Here is a 16,262-nt window from a genome sequence, read left to right on the forward strand (position 1 = left end):
GTTTCATGCATGGGAAGTAGAAACTGAATAAGCAGCTATTAAACATAATGTAGGGCAGTCTCCAAGACAATGAGAAAGCCACGGGTTGACACCGCCTGACGGAGCGAAAGCCAGCTGGCTCCTTCGCTGCTCTACCACTTGCCCTCAGCTCCTCTTGTCCCTCCCGTCTGCTCTGTAAAGTGCATGGTAGGTTCAAACTCCTTAAGGTGTTTACCAAGACCTTCCCAGCTCTGGCCCACACCTGCCTTTCTGCCTGGATCCCAAGACAAATCCTGTGCCCCAGCAGTCAGACTGGTCCATTCACCACTCCCAGAACGCACCCTGAGGCTCCCAGCCTTCAGGCCCTTGCTCATGTCTTTCTCAATCTCTGCCACTGAAAATCCAACTCAAAACGCCTACTTCCTGAAGACTCACCTGAAGTGCCCCACCTGCCGGGGTTTGCTCGCTCTTCCAACCTTCTAGGTGCTTCTAGGAGGGTTGTACCCCTCCTTGCATTATGGTCATCTAAGCCTCCCCTACGAGAGCATAAGCGCCTGCCTCCCCCGGCGTCTGCTACAGCAAGGGAGTAAGGGAGAGGGAGGAATACAAGGGTGTATAGTTCCAGGCCCAGGTAGAATTAGGCTAAAAGCTGATCGGGACTAGGTTGGTAGGGTTAGGACGAGGACCGGGTTAGTCAATTCCTAACCCCACCCACTAGGCGGCGCCCGCGGTCTCATTTCAGTCGAGACGCCTCCGGTTTTTGAAGTTTATTACCTGTCTAACAAGTTTCCTTCCTGCCCTACTGTCCCTTTAAGAAGGTGATCCAGGTGAGGCCGGGACTCCGCCCCCGGCGCCGGCCCCGCCCCCCACCCCCGCCGGGCCATCCCGGCTAGCCCAGTCCCCGAGACCTGGCCCAGCCGTCAGGGCCGCGGTCCCAGGTCCCGGCCCGGCGCCATGAAGCGGCGCTGGCCCCTGGGGCTCGGGCTGCTGCTGCTGCTCTGCGCCCCGCTGCCCCCGGGGGCGCGCGCCAAAGAAGGTACAGACTCCCGCCCCCGACCCACCCCCTCCCCTGGCCCGGCTGGCACACCTCTCCGGGAGCCGGCATTCCTGAGCAGGCCTCTCCTCACGCCGGTATCCAGCGCTCTGGTTTTGTTCGGCCGCCAGGCCCTGGGACTGGCCAGGCCAATCTTTGGTCTTTGACCCCAAACAGCTGCTTTCCCAGGCCAGTCACTCCCGCCCCTGCTGGGCAGCAGTTTGCGCCTGGGGGTGGGGTGCGAGGGTGCAGCGTCCAAATCCGCACCCCAGCAACCATGGGGCCCCTCTTGCCCAGGCAGCCCTAGCTTCAGGTGCCCAACCCAGAGATCTAGCCCTCCGAAGTCGGAGGTGGGGTGTCGCCTTAAGCCAACCTCTGCTGGCGACAGAGGGACCTACTGCTGGGGGAAGGATTAGGACTCTGTGCAGCGGTTCCTTGATGTAAAGGTCAAGCCTTACATGTGAAGGCTTGCCCACCCTCTCCGGCCCCCACTCTATACCCCCAATCGCAGGCAGTGCAGGCCCTTTGCCTGTGGATGGGGACCTCCCCACCTAGGAACCCCCACCAAGGTCCCCTGTCCACACCCTACCCGCTCATGACCCCCAGAGGCTGAGCAACTTGCTCGCCCGTGCACCCTTCCATGGTGCAGCTGACGGGCCCTTGCTGAGTGAGAGGGCGCAAGTCTTCTGTGTGGCGGCCCTTCCTAACGCTCCCTGCGTTGACTTTGGTCAAAGAGCTGGCTCTCCAACCCTGGTGCCACTCTGCCATCTCTCCTTCACACTCCAGAGGGAGACAGATTAATCCCTGGGGCCAGCTCCTCCTTCCTGGGCCATTTTCCTCCCCCTAAGCCTCAGGAAATCACAGCTGTTAGGAACAGGATGTCGAAGCCTGAGGGGCTGGGGGCCCAGAATGAGGAATGTGGGTTGCACGTGTGGGACCTCCTCCCCCCGGAGGTGACAGGCCCCTTTTCCTTCGCACCTTCAGTCACTCTGATGGACACAAGCACCGCACAGGGAGAGCTGGGCTGGCTGCTGGATCCGGAGGATGGGGTAAGTGGAGGGGGGTGGGGGGGACAGCACCTAGGTGGCTCAAGGCTGAAGGCTAGTGGGAAATGGGGCGGAGAGGTGGGTGGAGGAACGGAGAAAAGAGCAGGAAAAACTGGAAGTGTCTCCTCTGGGAGGGGGAGGGGAGGTGAGTCAGAGCCTCCTGAATGGGACATGGTGGGGTCAGGCTTCATCCCATGGGGAATGCTTCAATGCCTGGTACCTCCCCTCCCTGCCCCAGGGAGGCAGGGCTGAGGACCAGGGGGAGATGAGCCCACATTATCTGGGAGAGCACGGACCATCCTGGAGATGGTTGGGCTGAGGCGAAAACCGGAAAGTGTTCTCAGTCTGAAGTTCATCCTTCTCGAATGGCTGCACAGATAGGTTCCAGGGGATCAGGGAACCCCAGAAAAGTGTGTTCACAGTTGTGTATGTGTATGTGGGCTTTTTTTTTTTTCCTGGAGAGGAGAGCCAGAGTTTTCATGAAATTCTTCAAAGTGTCTGTGACTCCCCCGCAATTAAAAGCTGCCGGGTTAGTGGTCCCTGAGCGCACGGCACCTCCCCATCCTCCCCAGTGCATCCCAGCTTTCTGAGTCTACTCCGAGTCCCTTCTCTCCTTGGAGATCCCTAAAACCCAGTGAGCACAGAGAGGTAGGATCTTGTGAGTCACAGGGAGCACCCTTCTGCCGCTTGGCGGAGCTGGCCAGGAACCAGGGCGGGCTGGCCCAGTGGCCTCAGCCTCCGGGAGTCCGGCCTCAGGCCTTTCCTCCCTCTGGTCCTCTGAGTGTCCCCCTTTCCCTTTCCTGCTCCAGTAGGGATGGGGCCTCTATTTCTGAGGTCGGAGTGACTGGCTTTCCCTCTGGGTCCTAGGGTCCTGGCTCCACTCTCGGCTCTCCCACAGAGTAGCCTGTAATTAGAATTAATAGACTAAACCATAATGTATCCTACAGGAGGGGCTGCTTGGAAAAAATCCTGGATTAGGCCAGCCCTAATAGGCGCCTCATCTCATAAACCAGCTAATCACTCCACAGTGAGGGCTGCAGGTCCGTCTGCTGGCTCCCACAGGCCTTCCCTGTGCCCCTGCACCTCGGCCCAAATAGCGCTTCCCCAACTGGGCTGGAGTAGAAGCCAGGCACCTTTTGCAGCTCAGACTAAACAGCACTAGACGGGGCAAGAAGACAGCAGCTGTCACACACTCCCACTGTCTACCTTTCCCTCTCTCTCATCTAAACATCACAAGACGACACACACACACACACACACACACACACACACACACACACACACACACATTAATAGGCCAGGGCTCCCCAAAGTGCTGTGTGGGCCAGGCTCCCCAGCATGTACCCACAGAGCAGCCAGCGGCGCCTAAGTGATAAGTGCAATGATCCTGGTTGCTGATCCTCGGCAGCTGGTTCTCCCCATCGGTCATCACTGGAACTGGGAGAGGCGAGCTACAGCTGGGAACATCTGCTTCTGGCTCCCGCTGCAGCCGAGGTCGTCTAGCTAATGAGCTGCATATTCACCACCCACCACCCACTACCCACCCACCTGCCCTCCGCCGCATGCCTTCCACTGGGCTTCCCCATCACAGCTTCCTCTTGAGAACAGGCTCTCCATGCCTTCTTTCATCCCAGCTTCAGTGCCTCCACACCCCTTGCCCAGTCTGTGAACTCCCTAACGTAATGCAGAAATAGGCCCCTGCCCCACCCCACCCCCAATTCATAGTTAATGGTGCTTTTTCTTGCCTTTTCCCAGAGCTGGGAGCAGCCATGAACGCCCAGCATTATAGCCCACTAAAAGTGAACTTTCTAAGGGCTCACAGTCTCTTCTCTATAAAGGGGGGTTGCAACCAAAATATCCATGGAGCATTTTATAGATTTGGGAGCCTCTTTTTTAAGTTTGTCTGGTAGAGAAAATACTTAAGAATATTTGATACTATATATATAAAAAAAAAAAAAAAAAAAAAAAAAAAAAAAAAAATGGGAAACCTATCCTCCCAGACGCCAGACCATACTACACATCAACTATAATTGAAACGTGTGGCATTGCATAAGAATACCAATTCAACGGAACAGAATAGAAAGTTCAAAAACAAACCCACAACTATGAGATTTTAGTATGTGATAACATTGGAATATAATCAATGTGGAAAGTATAGGCTAGTCAAATTGACAATTGGATGTCTATAATTTTAAAAATAAGAAAAAGAAGGTAAAGTTACATCTCCACATCATATACAAAAAAGTAAATTCTAGGGATATTAAAATCGAAACCTAAAAACCAAATCTACAAAAATATTAGGAGAAAATATAGAAGGTCTTTATAAGTTTGGGATGGGACAGCTTCCCAAACAAAACACACAACCCAAAAATCATAAAGGGAAAGACTATACATGTGATTATATAAAATTTTTAAATAGGTGTCAACATCAGAGACATGAATAGTAAAATTAAGTAGCATGAAAGGGAGAAAATATTTGAAACTACATTTCGAGTAAGTGATTAATGTCCAAAATATAAAAATAACTCATCCAAATGAACAATCAAAAGATAACGATAGGATATCAAAGTTACAAACAGAAAATTGCATAAAAATTCAAATAGCCGGTGAGCGAAATAGAAACATAGAACCTCCTCTCAAAGAAATGGCAGTTAAAATGGCAAGAAGGTGCATTTTGTCTAAGATTGGCCAAAAGTAAGAAAATCGTTAATATCCAGTGTTGATGAGCTTTTGAGAAAATTAGCCCTCAGGCAGTGTTGGCGGATATGTGAACTGATAAGGCTTTTTGCAGGACAATTTGGCAATATCTTATAAAATGTATAATATGTTTATCCTTTGATACAGCTATTCTGCAGGAATCTTTAGAAATCTACATGGTTACTTAAAAAAAAAAAAACTAGAAGCTATCTAAATGCCCAACAATAGATGAATGTTTAAATAAATTATGGTACATGCATACAATGGACTACTATTTTATGGATTGCTGAAAAGAATTAGGTAGATCTATCTGTATACACTCGTGTGGACATCTTTCAAAGACGTCTTGTTAAAAACAAAAGGTAACTTATAGAATAACTCTCATTTTTTTTTAAGTGTATATTAAACACACAGAAAAACATTAAAAAGTTTCTTTAGGGACACTGAGAATGATCTGGAAAGTTTTACTCTAAATTGTTAAGAGTGGCTCTCTCTGGGTGGATGGATGGGAGAACTTTCACTTTTTAATACCATGTAAGTTTTTGCTCTTTGGTTTTTCATAATAAGCACATAGAAGCATAATGATCCAGAGCATACACTCTGGAACCTAGTGCCTGGGTGCTTTTCCAGCTCTGTCTCGTAATAGCTGAATACCTTAGACAAGCCATTTAACCTTGCTGTGACTCAGGTTCCTCATGGGAAGTGTTTAGCGACTGTGACCGGCCCGTGGTAAGCACTATATTTGTACTCGCAGTTATTAACTAAGTTTGAAAATTCTTTAAATGTAAAAGAAATTCAGCGGGGGAGGCGGCGGGCTGTGCTGGATGGTGTCTCGGAGTCCAGCCAACTCTGGGAGGCATGTTGGGGAGGTTGATATTCCCTTATTCAGAAAAGTTCTCTGCTGCTTCTTGCCCTCCAAAAGCTTAGGGGCCTCAACATTAAGCATAGTCCCCTTTTCTCTGAACAAATAGGCAGAAAGGTTTTGTTAACGAACTTTTGCTACAAAAGTCTGCCCCCCTTAACAGCTCTGCTGATGAAATAGGTACAAGTTGGTGCTCATACTCTTGCTTTCGGAGTGGGTTAATTGAAGGGACCAGGGCTGGCTACAGATGTGAAAGGGATGTCATCCTGCCCATCCTCTATCCAAACAGATCCCTGACCATCATGCTTAACCTACTATCCTGGGGCCGAGGGGTGGGGAGAGGACAGGACGGGACGAGGAATGTGACCCCGGGGGGCTCTAACGCCAACTTTCTCGCCATCAGCTCTAGAAAATGAAGGTTTGGGGAGCAGGTGATGACTTGGAGCCTGACTCCGACTTTCTTTTTGCAGTGGAGTGGGGTGCAGCAGATCCTGAATGGGACACCCCTCTACATGTACCAAGACTGCCCAGTGCAAGAAGGAGGAGACACTGACCACTGGCTCCGCTCCAACTGGATCTACCGGGGGGAGGAGGCCTCGCGGGTCCACGTGGAGCTGCAGTTCACCGTGAGGGACTGTAAGAGTTTTCCCAGAGGGGCCGGGCCTCTCGGCTGCAAGGAGACCTTCAACCTTCTGTACATGGAGAGCGACCAGGACGTGGGCGTCCAGCTCCGAAGGCCCATGTTCCAGAAGGTACTTCTGCCCTCCAGTGCCATTTCGGTCCTGACGCTGATCCCTGCCTCACTTATGTCCATGTCCCCACTCAGCTAAGAAAAAGCAAAGATGGCAGAAATAGGAAGAGAGTCTAACACGTCGAATAACAAAAAGACGGCAGAACTAGAACTCAGAAGAGCTGGGTCCGAGTGCCTGCTCTGCTGTGTCCCGACTCTGAGCACGTCCCTTAGCCTCGCCGAGCTTCGAGAATGGGGCCAGTCCTGTCTGCTCCAGAGGCTTTTGCAGGCGTCCATTGAGATAACGGCGTGCCGTGGTGGAGGCAGGGAAGAGGCGTTTCAACTTTTCCCGTGACGTCCTTGCGTGACACATCCCCATGAGTATCGCTAGAGCTGTATAGGAAGATAGTCCTCTGCAGGGTCTCTAACGCCATCTCTTCCTTTCCTGCTCAAGAAAACATACTGGAATGAAGAAGAGTTAGGAGCCTGTGATTATAGGCTGTGCTCACATTTTTTTTCCCCTAAGAGAAGATGCTGTAAAGTTTGTTATTAGTAATAAATTAATTATGACGCACTGTATAACTGATCAGCCCATTGCACCGAGGCGGGCAACCCCTTCGCAGCAGCAGCCTCGGTCTCCGCATCTGTTAGCTGGGCACCGCGTCCATCCCACCTCGCAGGATCATGGCTCGGGTTCACAGCACAATGCCCATAAAATGCTTAGCTGAGTGGCTCACCCGGATCAGCCCTAGGGTTACGAATCAGCCCTAGGGTTACAGTTGTGTAAACGGTGAAGTAGGAAGCCAGAGGTCGTTTCTGTTAAGTGGTCACATCCCCCCTCCCCCGGCCTGCTTCCCAGGTGACCACGGTGGCTGCGGACCAGAGCTTCACCAGTCGAGACCTCGCGTCCGGCACGGTGAAGATGAACGTGGAGCGCTGCTCCTTGGGCCGCCTGACCCGCCGCGGCCTCTACCTCGCCTTCCACAACCCGGGGGCCTGTGTGGCCCTGGTGTCCGTGCGCGTGTTCTACCAGCGCTGCCCCGAGGCTGTGCATGGCTTGGCCCGATTCCCCGACACTCTCCCCGGGCCCGGCGGCTTGGTGGAAGTGGCAGGCGCCTGCTTGCCCCACGCCCAGGCCAGCCCTGGGCCCTTGGGTGCACCCCGCATGCACTGCAGCCCTGACGGCGAGTGGTTGGTGCCGGTGGGGCGGTGCCACTGCGATCCCGGCTATGAGGAAGGTAGCAAGGAGTGCATGGGTAAGGAGACTTGAGGAGGTGATGACAACCTGCGGGGACCACTCCGAGGAGGGGGACAGTGTTGGGGTGCGAAGGGAGAAAAGGAAGCCAAGGCTCCATCTCAAAGGTTATTAAACTGAATGTCTGAGTGTCCCAGGGGGACACACGTGGGGGTGTTTCCCGTACAAGGGATGGTAGGGGAGGGGCGTTCTGATTCTACCTGTAAAGACACCGGACAACCATGTTTCCACTGCGTTCTCTCTCCAGCCTGCCCTAGTGGCTCCTACTGGGCGGACATGAACCCACCCCATTGTCTCAAGTGCCCCCAACACAGCACAGCCGAATCTGAGGGGGCCACCATCTGTACCTGTGAGAGTGGCCATTACCGAGCCCCTGGGGAGGGCGCCCGGGCAGCGTGCACACGTGAGTCCGGGGCGTGGCCTGGCCATCTGCGGGGGGATGCGGAACCTTTGCCGAGCCTGTGTTAGGGTCGAAATTTCCCAGAGCTTATCATATGTTGGGGACTGACTGCCGGGGTGTCCGGCACTTAAAGTCCCTCCTGCTCCCCCTTGTGCCGCCCCCACCCTCCCCCGGAAGAATGCAGGGCCTTGGTTAAGCTACTTTTCCTCAGTAGGAATGAAATCTCCCGGCGAGACCTTCAGAGGACTTCAAGAATTGGGGTGGCGGGAGGAGGCGAGGGCCGGCAGCTTAGGCTCTTACTGATGGCCCCTTTTCTCCTGTAGGTCCCCCCTCTGTCCCTCGAAACCTGAGCTTCTCTGTTTCCGGAACTCAGCTCTCCCTGCGTTGGGCGCCCCCAGCAGATATGGGGGGCCGCCAGGATGTGAGATACAGTGTGGGGTGTTCTCAGTGTCGGGGAGCGGCGCTGGACAGTGGGCCTTGCCAGCCCTGTGGGGGGAGCGTGCGCTTCTCCCCAGGGGCCAGCGGGCTCACCGCACCTGTTGTGCGCGTCGATGGCCTCGAACCCTACGCCAATTACACCTTTACCATCGAAGCCCAAAATGGGGTGTCGGGGGTGGGCAGCACTAAGCACGCCAGTGCCTCGCTCAACATCAGCATGGGGCATGCAGGTGAGGTGTCTGGGAAGGGGCTGGGCCTGGAGGAACCCGGAGGGCTTAGGCCCCCAGGGACAAAGTGATGGACAGGAAGCGATCGAAAAGCTACTCAAGTCATTTCCTCTTTCCTCCCAAATCCTCCGGAACTCTGTGGACTCGCAGAGTCACTGTCAGGCCTGTCCCTGAGGCTGGTGAGGAAGGAGCCCCGGCAGCTGGAGCTGAGCTGGGCGGGGGGCTGGCCCCGCAGCCCCGGCGGGAACCTGAGCTATGAGCTGCACGTGCTGAACCAGGTGAGGACGCGGCTGGGACACAGTCTCCAAGTCTGGGCCTGGCACACCCCAACATCCTAACCTGCGGTGCGGGACGAGGGGAAACTGCCCAAAGTGAACTGCGCGGCTTTCTTGGGACAAGAGCCTACGCAGAGCCTTGCCTTCACTGGTCCCCAACCCTCGCCTCCCCACGTGCCGCTGAGACCGCCCACCGCCTCCGCCACTTTGCGCTCAGCACCGCCCACTCAACATGAGTCCCCGCCCACAGGACGAAGAACGGCACCAGATGGTACTGGAACCCAGGGTCCTGCTGACCGAACTGCAGCCAGACACCACGTACATCGTGCGGGTCCGAACGCTGACCCCACTGGGCCCTGGCCCCTTCTCCCCCGACCACGAGTTTCGGACCAGCCCACCAGGTGGGTGGCTCATCCTGTGTTCTGCCCCAAACACACAGGCACCTGTCATCCACTGAGGCTTCTCAGATCCTGTTCTAGTCAGTGACCCTTGCACCCTGCTCCTCCCTTCCCCCTCCCCCTACTCCCCTCCCCACGCACACGAGCAGAGGCTGCCTCGGGGACAGCCCTGCTTGGACACACCATGCCACCTCCCCACAGTGGTCTCCAACACGACTTCCGATGCTGGGTACTGCCAGCCAGCACGCTATCCAGTCTGCAAGCACTCAGCACTCAGCCGCGGGCAGCCCAAGCCGGCGGTCCCTCTGGGAGGCCCTTTCCACATACTTCTAGTCACACACGCACCCATCCCCTGGCTTGGGGACACACACCCGCAGAGGGACCCGCCCCGGGGCTTGCCCTTTTGGCCTCCATCATCCCTGTGGACTCAGGGCCCCCTCCCCAGACTTCCTCACCTCGTGTGCCACAGTTTCCAGGGGCCTGACTGGAGGTGAGATTGTGGCCATCATCTTCGGGCTGCTGCTGGCTGTGGCGCTTCTGCTCGGGATCGTGGTCTGCCGGTCCAGGTGCTGTTCCTGCTCCTCCCCAGCCACCATCCTGGGTCCCTTTGTCTGGGCAGAAGCCCCTGAGTACAGCCCCAGTGACCTTCCCATTCCCTAGTACCAAAGCTCCACTGGGCCCCAGCCTTTACCTTGCACCCTGGAGAAAATGCATCCGGAGTCCATTAGGCCCCTGAGGTGGTCCTGGGACCCTGAAGACGCTGTCCCCAACCCCCCACAGGAAAGGTCGGAGGCGACGGCAGCAGAGGCAGCGTGACCGTGTCACCAACGTGGACCGAGGTGAGCCAGGAGCACCTGTTCACGTGTGTGCTTATGTGCTGGGAGGTGCCACTGGAATGGGACCGAGGGACCCACATTTGCTGGGCCAATTCCAGGGACACAAATAGGCTCTATTGTCTCTAGGCTTTCTTGTGTTTTGCTATGTAATTAACTTTAGTTAATTAACTTTGCACTGATAGCACCCCAGAGGCTCTGTGCAATTGCCTGTTAGCTGTTGGTGCCTCTGTACCAACACTCAGGCTCTGGGCAGCCTCCCCTTCCTGGCTGGCCAGGTGTGTGGGCTCAGGCGGGAGGGAGGGAGATGGCTTGGCAGGCTCCCTGAAGTCCTCCGAGGCATGTGGGCTTCCTGCTGGTCACCTCATTAGGCGCCCTACAAAAGGGGCAGTGGGCAGGTCGCCCAAGTCGTGGAGCGGGAGCGAGTCTCGTCTGGGAATGTGAATGAGCTGTGAGTGACTAGAGGAGAGTGGTGAGCAGGGGTGAGCCTGAAGGGCAAGGAATGTGAAGCCCGGCTCAGGGAGCCGCAGGAAGACTGCGTAACTCGAGGCCGCGCACGTGCTTTTGGGTCGGGGTTCTGGCCCGCTGCCCTGGGCCTTGGGGGGATGAGGACACAGGAGCCTTGCACATGGACCGGAGGAAGAAAAGCTGGCTGTGGCGGCTTCGCTGCTGAGAATGGAGACTTTCTCCTACTTCAGCCCAAACAGGACTCCTCAGGGAACAGAATGGAAAGTCCAGGGTCTACCACGGGCCCCTCCCCTCCCTGTTCCTCCTGGGGTTGGAGCTCGGTGGCCGAGCCCTCCCTGTTCTCCCTGCAGAGGACAAGCTGTGGTTAAAGCCTTATGTGGACCTCCAGGCATATGAGGACCCTGCCCAAGGAGCGCTGGACTTCACCCAGGAACTCGATCCAGCCTGGCTGATCGTGGACACTGTCATAGGGGAAGGTGAGCCCTGCGGGTCCCTCTGTGTGGCAGCACAGAGCTACCAGCCAGCCGCTTCCTCCCGGCCCTTCCCTGTGGAGCCCAGCTGGCCTCTCCTCTGGCCCAGGAACTCCCAGACGGGTTCCCTCTATGCTCACCCCTGTTCCCTCTGTCAGGCCCCCTTATCGAGAGTCTTGGAGCAGCCCCCACCTCATACACAATCTACTTCTGTGGTTGTGGAGTTTCTGATAAAGACCATTAAACACATCAGCTTTGTCAACAGGGGGTCACCGTGCCCAGGCTCAGGCTCTTCACAGACGGCTCCCAAACGTGGGAGAGGTTTGGAGCCTCCCTCAGCCCACATTCCATCCCACCAGGGCCCAGTGTCCTTGGGCCACCCTGATCCTTTAGGTCACCCGGGGAAAAGGATCTGAGCAGAGAACAAAGCTGGGCAGTGTCCTTGCTGATTAGGCGGCCAAGCTGTGACCAGAGGAACTCATGGAAGAGAAGCAACAATGGTCAGCCTCCCCGGTCACTTGTGTGCCGGCCCCAGACCAGCCTGCCCTTCATGGACACACTCTTGCACTGCTGCACAATGCCCAGCGTTTACTGAGCACCTACTGTGAGCCAAGAACCGTGCTGACCCTGCAGATAGTGCTGAACGGGTTGCATAAGTGCACTCTGGTCCCAGACTCCTGTCCCCTGCCCCAGGGAGCACAGCTCGGCCCTTGTCCCAGAAGGGGCATGCCAGGCTTCTGGTCCAGAGAAGAAAAGGAACTGAGGGACTGAAGGAAATTGCTGCCTGTCCCCGGGGAGCAGGGGGCTGACCGAGCATCGGGCCATGACCTTGTGTTCTTTCCACCCAGGGGAGTTTGGGGAAGTGTATCGAGGGAACCTGAGAATCCCCGGCCAGGACTGCAAGACCGTGGCCATTAAGACCCTGAAGGACACATCTCCAGATGGCCAGTGGTGGAACTTCCTTCGAGAGGCAACAATCATGGGCCAGTTCAACCACCCACACATTCTGCACCTGGAAGGCGTGGTCACAAAGAGTATGAGGAGTGGTCTCCGGGAGTGTGGGGGGGAGGGAGGCCGGAGGGAGTGAGACCACCGGAAGTAGAGGAAAGGTGTATTGCCAAGGGCAGGAAGTCTGGTCCTGGTGGTTCTGGGTGGAGGCTGCCATGGTGACATGTGCTTTGCGTCTCAGGAAAGCCCATCATGATCATCACGGAATTTATGGAGAATGGAGCCCTGGATGCCTTCCTGAGGGTGAGGAAGGCGGAGAACCCGCTGGCAAGGGGGGTGCACTGTGGCCTCCTGGTCTGGGAAGAAGCGCCCCTGCCCATCTCCTAACCTGCCACTCACTGGGCTGCAGGAGCGGGAGGACCAGCTGGTCCCTGGGCAGCTGGTGGCCATGCTGCTGGGCATCGCATCTGGTATGAACTACCTCAGTGACCACAGTTACGTCCACCGGGATCTGGCTGCCAGGAACATCTTAGTGAGTCAGAACCTGTGCTGCAAGGTGTCTGACTTTGGCCTGACCCGCCTCCTGGACAACTTCGATGGCACCTACGAAACCCAGGTGAGATCCCTGTACTCACTGCGTGCACATTTACACACATGACGTCATGCCATACACACTGGCACACGCGTATGTATGGGATGCGTGCTCGTGTGGACACAGCGACTTCCCATCCCTTTTGCACAGGTGTTTTTACACCCTTCCTCCATGAAACACGTCACCTTTCTGTCCCATGCGCCCTATTAGGGAGGAAAGATCCCCATCCGTTGGACAGCCCCTGAAGCCATCGCCCATCGGATCTTCACCACAGCCAGCGACGTGTGGAGCTTTGGGATTGTAATGTGGGAGGTGCTGAGCTTTGGGGACAAGCCCTATGGGGAGATGAGCAATCAGGAGGTGAGCCCGAGTACTCCACACTGGTCTTCTCCTTCCTGGCCCCCCATGGCTCTCTCCTGCACATGTCCTTGTCTCTCCTCCCTGACCCACAGTTTCTCTGCACTTCTATCTCCCGTGGCCCCCTGTTCTCTTTACTACCGGTCGGGAGGTTTAGAGGCTCCATTTCGATGATCTTGCATGAACAGAGACTTGCCCCGGGCCACCAGGTTAGCCTCCCACCTCGGGCCTCCCCGCCGCTCCCCTGCTGCAGGTAATGAAGAGCATCGAGGACGGGTACCGGCTGCCCCCTCCCGTGGACTGCCCTGCCCCTCTCTATGAACTCATGAAGAACTGCTGGGCCTATGACTGCGGCCGTCGGCCCCCCTTCCATCAGCTGAAAGCACATCTGGAGCAACTGCTGGCCACGCCCCACTCCCTGCGGACCATTGCCAACTTCGATCCCAAGTAACCCTGCTGGGGACGGCAAGGGGATCGGAGGGCAGGCCTGGGAGGATGGAAGGGGGCATTCAGCCACAGCTAGCACATGCCGGGCCTGCAGCGCTCTGGACAGAGTCTAGCGTGTGAGGCAGGACCGCAGTCCGTGTGTCCGTGTCCTCAGGGAGAGTCCACCCCGATGGGGAGGAGATGGGGAACGTGTTGTCCTGCCCCGGTCAGCTCATGTTCAGTGGAAGCAGGAAGCAAACGCCGAGGTGGAGAGCGGATATAAGCAGTGCTCACAAGCTGATACCTGCCCCAGGGAGCTGGGTCACTTAGATTGGGGTGGGGAAGACAGAGAAACTGGCACGGGGCAGCCTTGTGCAGGCTGGGAAGGCTCTTCCAGATCCTGCGGCCGGCAATGACTGGGGAACTGAGGATGGGCTGATTGCAAATAGCAGGGTGACAATGACGCCCCTTTGGGGACAGTGGCCAGAGATGACGCTGGGGAGGTGGCTAGCAAGGTCAGTACAAGAAGGACCAACCAGCACTGCTGAAAAGTTTGGATGTTATCCCGAGCTCAGAGAACTATCGATTAATTTTAAAAAACTGTCCGTGGGAGGGACGTGGTCAGAATTGCCTTTTACCAAAAACATTGGCAGGATGTGGAGAGTGACCTGGGGGTTGGGGTGAGGCGGGTGGGGGATGGGCGAGCCTGGGCTCCAGATGCTTTATCGGGCAAACCAACCCTGGTGTGCTGGCCGCCGTGTCAAACCACCATATATAACCTTGTTTCTGGGAGAAATGTGCTCCAAGGTCCAACTTTTGAAACTATCTTCTGGAGCACAACTCCCTCGTACGCTGGAGAGACTGCGTGTGCTAATCTTTCTGGAATGCTGGGTATTTCTCCCCCAGCAGATTTGCTTTGCCGAAGGTTCCTGGCTCTGGCTGGCTTTGGGACAAGAAGAACACGCATTGTGTTGTGGGTGTCAGAACGCAAGAATAACAGCCCAGGTTGGAGGTGGCTGCTCCCAGAACTCATGTGGGCCCCCCTGGAAGGAGGCAGGCCCACACCCGGCTCTGGGCCTCCGCTCGCCTGCCTTCTGCTTGCTCTCACTTGGGACAGTTGCTTCTTTTCTGTCTTAACCAGCTCCCCCCATTCGTTGCCCACATTTGGCCACTCCAGTGGAAATGGGCCGGTGGTATGCTTTGTGTCGGGGACTTTCAGGGTAGCCACCTCCCCCAGGTCGGTCAGCCTGCCCACCCACTGCTGTGAGCACACCAGGAAACAGGCCAGGAAATGGGTTCACAGACAATGGCCGGGCTAATCCACCGAGTCTAGATAATCTCTCTGCTCAGACACTAACTCGAATGCTGGCTGCAGAGCCTCAACAGGCTGAGTGCCGGTTTCAGGAAAGCTGGGGGACAAGCTGGGGATGAGAAGGCCAAGGACAGCTCCTGCCTGCATCTCCGGTATAACTGAGGTAACCCACGTCCCACAGGGTAACCCTTCGCCTGCCCAGCTTGAGTGGCTCAGATGGGATCCCCTATCGGAGTGTCCCTGAGTGGCTGGAGTCGATCCGCATGAAACGCTACATTCTGCACTTCCGCTCAGCTGGGCTGGACACCATGGAGGGTGTGCTGGAGCTGACGGCCGAGTGAGGACCCTGGGACTGGGCAGGGGAGGGCCGCTGGTGTGTGAACCCCCGCCCTCACTGACCCCTTTCCTTCACTGACCCCTTTCCTTGCCCACAGGGACCTGGTACAGATGGGCATCACGCTGCCAGGACACCAGAAACGCATTCTTTGCAGTATTCAGGGATTCAAGGACTGAGCCCTCCCCTGTCCCTGCCCTGTCCTCAGGGAGCAGGGATGGGGCCCTGGTCACACATGCCCCTTCCCTCAGCCTGCCAGGACCTGGTGCTGCTCCTGCCTGCCCGAGGAACTTGCCTCTGGAGCCTGGGAGCCTTTTGATGTTAAAAAGGGAGGTAGGGGGTTAATATATATATATACATATATATATACATACACATATATATATTTTTGTAAATAAACAGGAGCTGAGTTTTCATCTTTACCCCTGCTTTTTTGTCCCTCCATCTCCTGCACCCCACTGGAGAGGGCGGGAGCACAAAAGAGTCAATTGCTAAGAATTCTGGAAAACAAGGTGTTTTATTTGTAGCTATAGCCACAACCTGGCAGCACAGGGGCGGGTAGGTATGTCCAGGCCAGCTCGGCCCGGCCCGGCCCGGCCCGGCCTCCCCACGGGTCAGGGCGCTCCGGGCCCTCAGCAAGCAGAAGAGAGGCTGCTCGGGGCCAGCCGGGGCATCGGTGCAGCAGCGCAAGCAGCAGCACCCCCTCAGGTGGGGTACCTGGAGGATGGTGGGCGGTCCCTGCAGGAGAGGGTTGGACTGGAAACCCAGGGCCTTCTGGGGCGCTGGGATACTGGGTGGGGTTTGGAATGGAAGGACGGGCGAGACATCAAAAACAAGAGGGGGAAGGGCAAGTGGCGGGCCAGGCGGTCTCAGTGGGGTGGTCCGCAGTGGAGGGGGTGGGGCGCGGTCCCCACTCAGGTCTGGGCCCGGGCAGTGTGGCACCTCCGGCAGAGCACATGGCCGTCCAGGGGGAAGCAGCCGTTGTCATCCGCCTCAATGGACAGTGCCTTCCCACAGTCCTGGGGGGAAGAGGAAGAGACACTGGGGGGAAGGTGCCTGCGTACCCCCACTCCCCCGACTTTACATCAGGAAGGCCAGGAAGGCCGGGATGCCTCATGGCTCAGGGCCGGCGTCCTCGCCGTCCGGTTCCCTCCTCCCGCCATGCCCACCCCCAGTCCTGTC

General features: G+C 56.4%; 2 protein-coding genes across 3 annotated transcripts in view; one reads left to right on the top strand and one right to left on the bottom strand.

The window, feature by feature from the left end:
• The first annotated feature begins 95 nt into the window (after positions 1–95).
• Positions 96–15,502, top strand: EPHA1 (EPH receptor A1). Of its 2 annotated transcripts, none has more exons than XM_039860550.1 (18): positions 96–186; positions 1,997–2,061; positions 6,088–6,369; positions 7,207–7,603; positions 7,850–8,005; positions 8,326–8,670; positions 8,818–8,945; positions 9,193–9,343; positions 9,810–9,906; positions 10,121–10,179; positions 10,992–11,117; positions 11,960–12,145; positions 12,301–12,362; positions 12,469–12,675; positions 12,862–13,011; positions 13,262–13,455; positions 14,928–15,083; positions 15,181–15,502. In XM_039860550.1, exons 2-18 carry the CDS (start codon positions 2,005–2,007, stop codon positions 15,257–15,259), a joined length of 2,832 nt encoding a protein of 943 aa, XP_039716484.1. In that variant the 5' UTR covers positions 96–186; positions 1,997–2,004; the 3' UTR covers positions 15,260–15,502. The 2 variants fall into 2 exon arrangements, with proteins under 2 accessions (XP_039716484.1, XP_039716483.1); XM_039860549.1 differs by lacking the exon at positions 96–186 and adding an exon at positions 869–1,015.
• A 76-nt stretch (positions 15,503–15,578) lies between these two features.
• Positions 15,579–16,262, bottom strand: part of ZYX (zyxin) — an 8,885-nt gene continuing 8,201 nt past the window's right edge. The window contains exon 7 of the mRNA XM_039860646.1: positions 15,579–16,162. Coding sequence (XP_039716580.1) covers positions 15,995–16,162 — 168 coding nt within the window. The 3' untranslated portion in view covers positions 15,579–15,994. The remainder of the gene's footprint in view (positions 16,163–16,262) is intronic.

The sequence above is a fragment of the Pteropus medius genome, unplaced genomic scaffold, assembly GCF_902729225.1.
Source record: "Pteropus medius unplaced genomic scaffold, Ma_sr-lr_union100, whole genome shotgun sequence".
Taxonomy (NCBI): domain Eukaryota; kingdom Metazoa; phylum Chordata; class Mammalia; order Chiroptera; family Pteropodidae; genus Pteropus; species Pteropus medius.